At 40.0% G+C, this 13,023-nt stretch overlaps 1 protein-coding gene across 1 annotated transcript; it reads right to left on the bottom strand.

The window, feature by feature from the left end:
* Window positions 1-2,016: 2,016 nt before the first annotated feature.
* On the bottom strand, window positions 2,017-2,927 carry LOC309963883 (alpha/beta hydrolase domain-containing protein 17B-like; the record flags this gene model as incomplete). Its single annotated transcript, XM_082842409.1, is given in 3 exon segments — window positions 2,017-2,406; window positions 2,410-2,430; window positions 2,433-2,927. Coding segments are annotated over 3 exon segments (906 nt in total).
* Window positions 2,928-13,023: the final 10,096 nt, after the last annotated feature.

Below are 13,023 nucleotides of genomic sequence, written 5' to 3'. Positions count from 1 at the left end.
GAAGGCAGAAAAGTACGTAAAACATTCTAGAAATTTTTCTACTCCAAATCATTACAATGTAAAAATATAAAAGAGATGAAAACTCTCAGCCAGCTGAGAAAACTCACTCCCAGAAAGTAGCTAAGTTTAACTGTAGTTAAATATTTATTGTCAGTAAATCTTATGTCAAGTCCCTGGAGTGTCCTGGTTAATGGAACATCGGTGAGTAAAAAACAAGAGCCCTTTGCCTAGAACCCCCTGAACCAAGCTAAACGATTCCCAGAACCTTTTTCTATACTTCCAGACTTTGGGGAATTACCTAATTTTGCAATAAAACCTGCCACTCTTCCCAAACACAGTGCTATGTATTTAAATTGGGGGGTGGGACAGGGAGGGTATATTTAAAAGTGTATATTTAAAGAATATAAGGGTATATTCTTAACTTTTTAAGAATTTTTGAACTTCCAGCAATCCTTGACGAAAAACTGGTTTCTTTTTTTTTTTTTGAGTGGCATATTATTGTTTTACTGTTAATTTGACACATCTGAACTAAAGCATTCACAATACTTGATATACTTTGAAGAGAATCATACACTATAGTCTTAGACATAACCACAGAACAAGCAGAACAATTAAAACTACATAAGGTCTTAAAATATATCCACAGTGTGCATTATTTCAATAATCATTCATTTACGAATTAGATTACATACCATTCATTTTATTTTTCTTTCACTGTTTTATTCAAGCAGGATTCATTCAAGGAAAGGCAACTTAGTTTTTGTGTGAGCTTTATTTTTTGCACTACATTCGTTAATATAAAAGTTATGAATTAAACGTTTTCTTATCTCCTGCATCCAGGAGTAAATCCAGGAAATTCTCAGGTGGTAATCCAAAACAACAGGTCCTATTCTTAAAAAGAGTCAAAGTGAAAAGGGATCAAATAGCCAGTCTGTGTGTGGTCTTAAAGAACGTCTAATAGAATTTCAGGATTTCTAATAGTGACAGTATTGCATTTCTACGAGATTAGTCAGAATTTAAAACAACATTGCGTACAAAATTATTCTTGAAGCTCTAAATGCCTTTTAAATGACTAAAATGAAAAATTTAAGTTGTTGCCTCACAGTACCAAACTTTTAAATCAAAACTAGTTAAAGTTCAGTGCTATTGTGACTTCTCATTTACAAGGTAACTAGTGGGTAAATTAACAAATGGCATAAAAATTAAGACTTACATCATTTTTTTAAAAGGAGAAAATGTATGATAACCAGGGAATACAGAAAATTCAATGTATTTTACAATAAAATAACCTTTAAATCTCTATCCCTGTACAACAGGGTTTAGGTCATCTTTAGTGAACTTGCATGTTTTCATACAGTTTATTCTGAGCGCTTGAATTGTTTTAGATATACAGCTTTTTATTGAAAGAATATTACATTTGTATACCAGGATAAGATTTAGTACATTGAGATGTTTTAAAAATATTTATAGGGCTTCCCTGGTGGCGCAGTGGTTGAGAGTATGCCTGCCGATGCAGGGGACGTGGGTTCGTGCCCCGGTCCGGGAAGATCCCACATGTCGCGGAGCGGCTGGGCCCGTGAGCCATGGCCGCTGAGCCTGCGCATCCGGAGCCTGTGCTCCGCAACGGGAGAGGCCACAACAGTGAGAGGCCCGCGTACCACCAAAAAAAAAAAAAAAAAAATTTATAAATTTGTTTCTGATATGCAAAAGCATTTGGCAATGCTTTCATAGCATTTGATCTTATAGAATTAAAATTTCATACAGTACTCATCTTGATATTTAAAAAAAAAGTCACAGAAAAAATATAAATTACACAGCCTGACTGTGTGATACTGTTATTTGCAGTTTCTAGTTTGGTAATTAAAACCTTCATTAAGTCTGTTAACAAATCATTACCTGTACATTTATGAAGGCAACTGACATGATTTGCAAACAAAACCTTCAGGTTTTATGTTATTTACCAAAGAGTGCAGCTCAGCAAGAAAGAAACCCCAGTATGCAAATCTTCAGAATATTTTACAAATTTACCAGTTCCTGTGACACAAACTGTTTCAATCTTTCAAGATACTGTCCATAAAGTTCCACATCATTGTGACCTGCCCCTTCAACCCACAGAGGCTCCACAGGTCTTTGGCGACGCTCAAACAATGCGAGGTCATGTGAAAAGTCAATGACTTCATCTCCAGTCCCATGAATTATTAATACTGGAGAGGTAATCTTAGAGATTTTGTCGATGTTTGGGAATGCATCAAAACAGTAGGTCTTCTTGGTTTCAGGAAAAGCGACTGACATTCCTGAGGTCAAAGGAGAATGAAGAATAACAGCAGAGCTCTCATACCAAGCAGCAAGATCCACAGATGGTACTGTCCCTATACTTTGGCCATATATATATATGGCCATATATAATCACATATATATATATGGCCATATATAATCACATTTTCAGGGCGAATGCCATATCTTGTCCTAAGAGCAAGCCAAGAAGCTTCTATGTCTGCATAGAGGTTCTTCTCTGTTGGTTTCCCAGAACTTGCACCATATCCAGAATAATCATATGAGAATATATTACAATTAATCCATGATCCCAGTCCTACGTAAAAGCCACTCATCTGACCAAGATCAACAGCACTTCCGTGTGAAAAGAGTGAAGTGTATTTGGCATTGGGTGAGCAACGCACAAACACGCAGGCAATTCTGTTGCCTTTACTGGTTCTAGTCGTGAAACACTCAATAGCATCTTTTTCTCTAGAAGAATACTGCCAGTCTGCTCGTTCTGATAGGCGTAACGTCCAGCAGCTTCCACTTTCATCACACATCAGCGCGTAAGTTGGGTCAGGTGGCAAAAATGCTAATTTTGAAGCAATTTTCCCTGGACAAGGTGGACAGCAGCAGAGGCAACATAGCTCACTAAATGAAAGATTATTCATCTTCTCTCCCCTTCACCGAACCAACAGAGAATCTTCTCAAAAACCCAGACGCTATCGGGAGTGGCTTCTCCCAATAATTGGTTTCTTATTACAAATGTGATGGGCAAACATTGTGGACATTTTAGGAAACACAGATAAGAAAAAAGAACAAGGTAAAATTTATAATTTCATTCCAAGAGTTATCACTGTGAACATACATCCTTCTAATCTTTTATCTTTTAAATTATTTTAATTGAACAAGAACTACATAAATGCATGCACCTTTTAAACAAAATTAGAGCATCATATATAAAACTAAATTTCTCATTGACCACCTCTCAAAAATCCCTGACCTTTCCTTCTGTCCAAGTGACCAACCACTCTTGGGAGTTTGGTGTGCTTCCTTCCAGAATCTTATAATCGTACAATATGTTGATGTATTTGTGTGTTGCATTTACATAAAAGGCATCATACTATAAGTATGAGTTTGTGATTTACCAGTGTTTTGGAAATCTAATCGTGTTAATATATTGATCAAGTGAATTTGTTTTAACTGCTGAATAGTATTCCATTGTATGGCTATACCGTATTTTACTTATTATCCTCTCCTTTCAGTGGATACTTAGATTGTTAACAATTTTTCTCTAACTCCAACAATGTTGCAGTAAATGTCTTATGTGTCTTTTCCATATTTCAAGATTCTAAATTCCTACAAGAAGGAATTGTGGATCCAAGGTTATGCCCACGTTGCCTCTCAAGGGGCTGCATCATCTTGGAGTATGAAACTGGAATCGAGAAGTTCCCACTTCCCAGCAGTCTCAGTGACCCTTCACCTACCAGACATTTCCAAGTGGTCAGTACATTAGGTGTAAAACAGCAACTCTTCAACTTTTTCATTAGTAGTTGCCTGATAAAAACTGTGTTTGAGCGTCTTGTTACATGTTTTTCCTCTTTTATGAATTGCCTATTCATATCCTTTGCTCATTTTTCTAAAGGGTGCTTGTTTTTTTTTCCCCCACATATATCAGTTATATTCATTCTTTGTTACATAAGTTGCAAATTTTTCTCCCAGTCTTCAGCTTGTCTTTCATGTTGTTTGGGGTATCTTTTAAAAAAATTTTGGTATTTTTTTAAAAAACTTTTATTGAAATATAGTTGATTTACAATGTTGTGTTAGTTTCAGACGTACAGCAAAATGATTCAATTATACATATATATTTTTTTCCAGATTCTTTTCCGTTATAGGTTATTACAAGATATTGAATATAGTTCCCTGCACTGTACAGTAGGCCCTTGTTGGTTATCTATTTTATATACAGTAGCATGTACATTTTAATCCCAAACTCCTAATTTATCCCTTCCCCTGCCTTTCCCCTTTGGTAACCATAAGTTTATTTTCTATGTTAGGGTATTTTATTATATAGTTCCTTTTTTTACAACTTAGATGATATTTATTCAGTAATTTAATTTAAATTGTTCGGTCTTTTACTATATGAGTTTTGCTTTCCATGACTTATTTAGGGTTCCCCTTTCCATGGGATCATAATGATATTTCCCTATACTTTTTTCCCTAATACTTTAAAATTTGTATTCTGAGGGGTCAGGTTTTTAATTCATCTAAATTATAATTTTGTGTATCATGTAAGTTAGAGATTTGCTTTTATTTATTTTGTCTACGTATAGCCAATTCTCTCAATACAATTTATTAAGTAGTCCATTTTTGCCTGCTGAATTGAAATGCTGTCTATATCATATAGACCTAGTTCTATTCTAGTCTTACAACAAATGACACTTATTTACTTGCTCTGCAGTGTGTGTGTGTGTGGGGGGGGGGTGTGGGTGTGTGTGCGTGCGCGCGCACATTTACAACATGCTTTTGATTTATAATCTGCTGTTTTTACTGAAAAACTGCAGCAGGAGAGTAGATACATTCTGAGTCACGTGATGGAATATAGCAATTAAAAGAAACTAAAGTTATGCGTATCAATATGGATAAATTTCCCAAATGTAATGTTGAGTAAGAAAAACAATCTGTATAAAAATTTCATGGAGAATACCATTTACATAAATGGTATTTACATAAAGCTTAAAAATATGTAAAACAGGGTTTCCCTGGTGGCGCAGTGGTTGAGAGTCCGCCTGCCGATGCAGAGGACGCGGGTTCGTGCCCCAGTCCGGGAAGATTCCACATGCCGCGGAGTGGCTGGGCCCGTGAGCCATGGCTGTTGAGCCTGTGCGTCCGGAGCCTGTGCTCCGCAACGGGAGAGGCCACGACAGTGAGGGGCCTGCGTACCGCTAAAAAAAAAAAAAAAAATGTAAAACAATATTTAACGTAGTTTAGGAAAACATACATAATACAAGCTAAAAGGAAGTCCATGCAAACAATAAAAACCAGATTCAGGATTAAAGGTGGATTTACCATGAAGCCTATGAAGCTTAAGTTCAGGCCTCTCACTTAGACAGAGCCCTTTCAAGGTCCTGTACTTGAATTTGATTTCATAATTGTGTACTTGTTTTCTTAAAGAGGTTCTCCTCTCCCAAATTGTATTAGCCTCAGGCCTATCCCTAAAGGAGGATATAGAAGGGGATGGGAAGGAAGGGGGAAGCGGGGGAGAAGAGGAAAGGGCTGAAGAGGGGAGGGGTGAGGAGGGAAGGGGAAGAGAGGGGAAAACAAAGAGTCTCTCCTAAAAGATGCTGGCTCCCCAGTGCCTGCTCCGGCATCACTGTCCAGCTCTTGGGCACTTGTGTCTGAAGGCATGTTTACTATGAGCCAGAGGGTGAGACAGCTCTTGGATTTGACTTGATTAACCGTCCAGGGCCTTGCACAGCTCCAGGCTTGGAGGACATGGAACAGAAGCCACCTGACAGGGAGGAGTTCCCAGAGGGCTGCCAGCTGCTCCACTTCACCCTTAGTCCATTCTTCCACCCCTGGTGCACAATGTAACACCAACACAGAGCTTGCAAAACACAGTGCGTGGCCAGAAGTTCTCCAGGCCAGAGGCTGAGTGCTTTGCGGTTGTATCCAGGAGGATGGTTTGAGACCCAAGGCACCCTGCAGCCACAATTCTGCTCCAGTCCTTTAAGCTTCCAGACTAAATCTCGCTTCTTTTACTCAAAGTGTACACCATTTTTTAAAAAACAAACCCACTTGAACAAAATAAATAAATGACAGTTATTTCAACAACAGCAACAGAAATATACAGAAACATACACTATGAACATCTTTCCATGTTCTTTTATAGCACTTTTTAAAAATTTTATTGAAGTATAGTTAATTTACAATGTTGTATTAATTTCTGCTCTACAGCAAAGTGATTCAGTTATACATATATATATATACATTCTTTTTCATATTATTTCCCATTATGACTTATCATAGTATATTGAATATAGTTCCCCGTGCTATACAATAGGACCTTGTTGTTTATCCATCCTATATATAATAGTTTTCATCTGCTAATCCCAAACTCCCACTCCATCCCTCCCCCAGCCGCCTCCCCCTTGACCACCACAAGTTTGTTGTCTACGTCTGTGTGTTTCTGTTTCATAGATAAATTCATTTGTGTTGTATTTTAGATTCTGCAGATAATTGATATCATATGATATTTGTCTTTCTCTTTCTGACTTACTTCACTTAGTATGATAATCTCTAGGTCCATCCATGTTGCTGCGAATGGCATTATTTCATTCTTTTTTATGGCTGAGTAGTATTCCTTTGTGTATATATATACCACATCTTCTTTATCCATTCATCTGTCGTTGGACATTTAGGCTGTTTCCATATCTTGGCTATTGTGAATAGTGCTGCTATGAACATAAGGGTGCATGTAGTTTTTTGAATTATAGTTTTGTCAGGATATATGCCCAGGACTGGGATTGCTGGATCATAGGGCAACTCTAGTATCAGTTTTTTGAGGAACCTCCATACCATTCTCCATAGTGGCTGCACCAATTTACACTCCCACCAACAGTGTAGGAGGGTTCCCTTTTCTCCACACCCTCTCCAGCACTTATTGTCTTCTACAACATTTTTAATGGCTACATAGGACATATCAACATTGATTAAATGGTCACTATTGGACCATTGGGCATTTAGATTGGTTCTAGTTTCTGCTCAATACAAACATTCCTACAGCTGACCCTTAGCATACAGCCCTAGTGATTTCTTTAGAAAAAAAATTCTTCTAAGTGGACTTCCTTTGTCAAAGAGGACTGAATATTTTCAAGGTTTCTGAGATATATTGCCAAGTATGCTGCCCAAAAGGTTGCATCAATTCACACACATCAGTATATGAGAATGTCTTGTTTCCCAAACTGAAGTCAATGTTAAATGTTTACATTAAACAAAAGTATGTTGTCCAATGGATAGATAAAAAAAAAAAATAGCATCTCATAGCTTTAATTTGCCATCAGTTCAAGATTCAATTGCCACATGTTCATTGGACACTTGTGTTTCTTCTGAGTTGATTTATATTCTCATGCTTTGCTCTGTCCTCCATTGAGACAATGCTCCTAATCTTATTGATTAGTAAGAGCTTTTTATATATTATGACATTAACTTTTATTCATGTATGTTGTTAATACTTTCCTTTTTGTTTTGCTATTTGCCTATATGGCTTATTGTGGTTTTGAGGCACAGACATTTTAAAATTAAATGTATCAATATTTTTTATTTCAGGTACTTTCTTAGGTGTTTTTTTATTTTTAAGAGTCTTTTCCCCAAAGAATATATAAATGTTCACCTATACTTTTCCCCAGTACTTCCATGGTTTTATTATTTTTTATTATTTTTTAATTGAAGTGTAGGTGATTTACAATGTTTCAGGTGTCTTCCATGGTTTTATTTATGAAATTTGGGGTGACCCTCTTCTTTTCCAAAGAGTTAATCATTTCATGAAAGTCACCTTTTTTCTTACAGATTTTAAATGGGACTTTCATTATATATTGATGAAATATATGGTTTTCATTTTTTTACTTTCATTCATTCTTCATTTCTATAAACAAAACTCTAAATGTTTTTAAGAAGCCACTGAAATTTTGTAGTCTATCCCCTAATCTAATTTATGATGTATAGGACCTACATTTCAGAGAGTTATAAAATAACAGAATCTTAGAGCTCCTTTCCTTTACTTTCATTCATTCTTCATTTCTATAAACAAAACTCTAAATGTTTTTAAGAAGCCACTGAAATTTTGTAGTCTATCCCCTAATCTAATTTATGATGTATAGGACCTACATTTCAGAGAGTTATAAAATAACAGAATCTTAGAGCTCCTTTCCTGCCCAATGCAGGAGTCCCCCTGTAGCACTTCTCCTAGGAGTGGCTGTCCAGCCACTGCTTGGCTACTGTCTGACTAGGCCTTGACTCACTACCTCCCTGAGCCCTTCGCATGTTTAAATAGCCTAATTATTAGAAGGCTCTGGCTGCTATAAAGTCAAAATCTGTCTCCCAGCATATCCCTCCCCCACCCTTTGCCCTGGTTCTGCTTTTTTGAGCCAACATTGGCCTTCACTGCTTTGGAGCTGGTTCTCCTGTCCCCTTCAGTTTTATCTTCCACAGACTTGTCATTCCTGAACAGTCCTTTTGGGACATAGTTCTTGATCTCTCCTCTGGAAGTATTATAAAATAGCCAACATTTGTCTTAAAGGTGAAATGCAGAAGTTAACATAATTCTCCAGGTTGCATCTGACCAGTGCAGTAAGTTGGGAGAACCTCATTCCTTACTTGGCATTTTTTTAAAATGAATGCACCTCAGGTTACATTCAGGTTTGAGATAACAGACTCAAGCTACAGCTATTTGGCCTTGTCATCAGGAAATAGTTTTGGTCCTTTTCACGTAAGCAAGAGAACAGATCTCACCGGTAAAAATGAACTCCTAGGGCTTCCCTGGTGGCGCAGTGGTTGAGAGTCCGCCTGCCGATGCAGGGGACATGGGTTCGTGCCCTGGTCCGGGAAGATCCCACATGCCGCGGAGCGGCTGGGCCCGTGAGCCATGGCCGCTGAGCCTGCACATCCGGAGCCGGTGCTCCTCAACGGGAGAGGCCACAACAGTGAGAGGCCCGCGTACTGCAAAAAAAAAAAAAAACTCCTAGCAGACTGCTGAAATTTGGGAGGAGTCTTTAAAGCTAAGAATAAGAGGGGAAAAAGGCCTTTCCATGTAAAAACTGGAAGAATCCAGGTAGTGGAATTATGGGTGCCACGAAAACTTCTGTGCCCAGGAAAACTGAGTGCCTGCCCATCAGTGAAGAAACCCCAGGCTGCATCACTTTGGGGGGTGCCTTGTTCCAGGCATAGGTCTCTGCCCCGGTAGACAGCTTTTGAGAAATTGAGCTTTTGCCCCCTTTCAGTCTTGCTTCTTAGGATTGGTTGGGAGCAGTGACAGCTTAAATTTCTGTCTTGTCTATTCCAACGTGTGTGCCCGTCTGTGAAAGATGGAAATTAACTCAGGACCGCAGGTCCCCAATTACTCTGCGCCTAGTACCCTTGGGCTCTGCCTCCAACGGGCCCTCCCGGCAACTCCTCTAATCCACAGAGAGCCTGACTCCTGGCATGCCCTCCTCCCGGCTCACCTTTCCCTTTCCCTCCCCTACGGAGCAGTGCTGTCAGCACCCCAGGCCAACTGCGCAGGCGTGGGCAGGAGGCTGCGGTGACCCAGCTCTTGAGCTGTGGTCATATGCCACAACAGCGGGGGCAGAGCAGGAAAACTGGGGGCCTCACTAGCCGCGTCTGATCAGCCCTCTCCTGCTGCCTCCAGACCGGAAAATTCAGGCATATTCACAGATCGGCCCTGCTTGAAATCCACGAGGAGGCCTAATTACAGAGCTCCGGATCTCAGTTTTCTGTTTTGCCCTAAATCCTGGAGTAGTCCATAGTGAGTTAATTCGGAAACTAAACATTCTCTTTCAAGGGAGGGAGAAGGCAGAGGGAGGGAGAAGGCAGGACGAGGGAGTGGGGGAGGGTGGAACCTCATTGAGCTTTCATTGGTAGAAGATGAGCATGTGATCCTAAGAGACCTAGGATCTTCCGGAGCACACAGATGTTTCTTCCACTAGTTCATTGTCCGTAGGCCCGGCCCACCTCACCTTCTGGGGGGCTTTGTTCTCTATTAATCTATCTCTTATAATGTAAAATCCATTTTGGAGTAGATTACGTACATACCATACACTGCTAGCCCTCCTGGCAAATTAAGTCACTGAAAAAAATACACAGCAGCCAGATTTGTCAGAAAGTTTGCCACCATATAAGGATAAGAGATGGTGTTGAAAGAGAGGTGCTTTCTTGCTTTGGTTCAGCCAGCTGAAAAGTTAAACCTCCCTTTGCAAAATGTAGAGTCCTGACCCCTTGTACAGTCCTGAGTCCTAGGGCACTCAGCTGGGAAGGATGGGAGTGAGGAAAAAGAGAGCTCGCCAGGCTCCAGGCTCAGCTGTCCCTCCCTCAGGAACTCTAAGCCCTGGGCAGGGGGACACAACCCACACCCTCCTCCCTTACCCCCTTAGCTTCTGCTAAGGTTTGAGACATTTGCTGAATGCTTACCTTGTGTGGTTAACATTTCCTTTGTGTATATTTTCTCCCAGACTCAGCCATATCCCTCACAGCTCATCCCTGTGCTCAAGATACAGTTCTTGAATGAATGAACAAACCTCTAACTCTCATTCCATACATTCTCAGTGAAGAGCTGGACCCTTTGGGGATGTTTCTGCAAACTGATCAATACTGGGGGAAAGAAAGAAAGAAAGAGAGAAAGAAAGAAAGAAAGACTTTACACTGTGGGTTGGAACATCCCCTCAAATATCATTCATGAACTATCTAATGACTTGAGATGTTTTTAAAATGTTTTAGCATGGCAAATTTCCGGCAAATACAAGAGAAGAGAGAGCCCCCATAGACGCACCAGTCAGTCAGACCGCTCAGCTTCAACAAATTCAACTCACAGCTGATTTTGCATTAGTTACACTCCATCTGTTCATTATGCACCCCCCCCACCCTGCCCCCAACCAGCGTTATTTCGAAGCAAACAAAACACATCACGTCATTTTATTCCTACATATAGAGTGTCCCTTAAAAGATAACATCTCGTTTTGAATAATCACTTCTGTGCTGTTATCCAAGTGCTCTGATCTTTGAGGCAGAGCCTGAAGGCTGATGAGCTCCCTTAAGGTATGCTGGGTCAGGTGCCTATTACCATCACGTGGGACTCCATGGGTGCACTAAAATCATGGTTCATACCTACCCTACCACTACCCCCCCATTTCCCAGTTGCCCACACGCAGGGGGACTGGCTTCTTAAGAGAGGGTTACATGCAGAGACTTGGAAGCCAGACTGGCTTAGAATCCCAGCTCCACCACTTCCTAGTTCTGTGACCTTGGGCAAGACACTCAACCTCTCTGTGCCTCAATTTCCTCATCTAAAAGCCAAGTTAATTAAGCTCATACAACTCAACAACAAAGAAACAAACAACCCAATTGAAAAATGGGCAGAAGGCCTAAATAGACATTTCTCCAAAGACATACAGAGGGCCAACAGGCACATGAAAAGATACTCAACATCTCTAATTATTAGAGATTTTGATTTTGAAAATTAAAACTATAATGAGGGACCACCCCACACTGGTCAGAATGGCCATCATGAAAAAATACGAATAACAAATGCTAGGGAGAGTGTGGAGAAAAAGGAATCTTCCTACATTGTTGGTGGGAATGTAAATTTATGCAGCCACCGTGGAGAACAGTATGGAGTTTCCACAAAAACCTAAAAATAGAGTTGCCCTATGATCCAACAACCCCACTCCTGGGCATATATCCAGACAAAACTATAATTCAAAAAGATACATGCACCTCTATGTTCATAGCAGCACTGTTCACAATAGCCAAGATGTGGAAACAGCCTAAATGTCCATCAGCAGATGAATGGATAAAGAAGATGTGGTACATATATACAATGGAATATTACTCAGCCATAAAAAGAATGAAATAATGCCATTTGCAGCAACCTGGATGGACCTAGAGATTATCGTACTAAGTAAAGTAAGTCAGAAAGAGAAAGACAAATATCATATGATATCACTTATATGTGGAATCTAAAATATGACACAAATGAACTTATCTGTGAAACAGAAACAGACTCACAGACATAGAGAACAGACTTGTGGTTGCCAAGGGGGGGTGGGGTGGGGGAGGGATGGAGTGGGAGTTTGGGATTAGCAGATGCAAACTATTATATATAGGATATATATAGGTCCTATTGTATAGGTCCTATTGTACAAGGTCCTATTGTACAAGGTCCTATTGTATAGCACAGGGAACTATATTCAAGAGTTGTTTATCCTGTGATAAACCAGAATGGAAAAGAATATATCTATATATATCTGAATCGCTTTGCTGTACAGCAGAAATTAACACAGCCTTGTAAATCAACTATACTTCAGTAAAATAAATTAAAAAATTAAATGTAGGTCAATTAATAGTACTCACCTCACAGGGTTGTTTTAAGAATTAAGCACGTTAAAAATAATGTGAGGGCTTCCCTGGTGGCGCAGTGGTTGAGAGGCCGCCTGCCGATGCAGGGGACATGGGTTCGTGCCCCGGTCTGGGAGGATCCCACATGCCGCGGAGCGGCTGGGCCCGTGAGCCGTGGCCGCTGGGCCTGCGTGTCCGGAGCCTGTGCTCTGCAGCGGGAGAGGCCACGGCAGTGGGGGGCCCGCACACCACAAAAAAAAAAAAAAAAAAAAAAAAAAATAATGTGAAGCTCTTGGAACAGTACCTGGCACACGGGAAGTACCATGTTAAGTGTCTGATTTTATGATTATTCTTTGCTTAATACATGCACCATTTCCACCAACACCACCTACTCCCTGAATTAACTGACAAACAATAACCCTTCACAGATGTGCAGCAATGTACATATTTCTCAAAGTAATTTCAGACATGTTATCAGGCACGATCTCCCCATAATCTGTGAGGGTGCCAGGCCTGGGGTATTCAGAGGTGTTAATACAGAACTGGGGGAAACATTTAGCTACAATTAGCCCAGTTATTGATGGGGAAAAATTGGAACCAAACCAAAGGACTAGCAATAGAGATTGGTTAAATAAAATATAGCACATCTGTATGTTCTGT

Source organism: Leucopleurus acutus (genome assembly GCF_964270905.1).
Source record: "Leucopleurus acutus genome assembly, chromosome: 7".
Taxonomy (NCBI): domain Eukaryota; kingdom Metazoa; phylum Chordata; class Mammalia; order Artiodactyla; family Delphinidae; genus Leucopleurus; species Leucopleurus acutus.
This window is presented reverse-complemented; position numbering and strand designations above follow the sequence as displayed.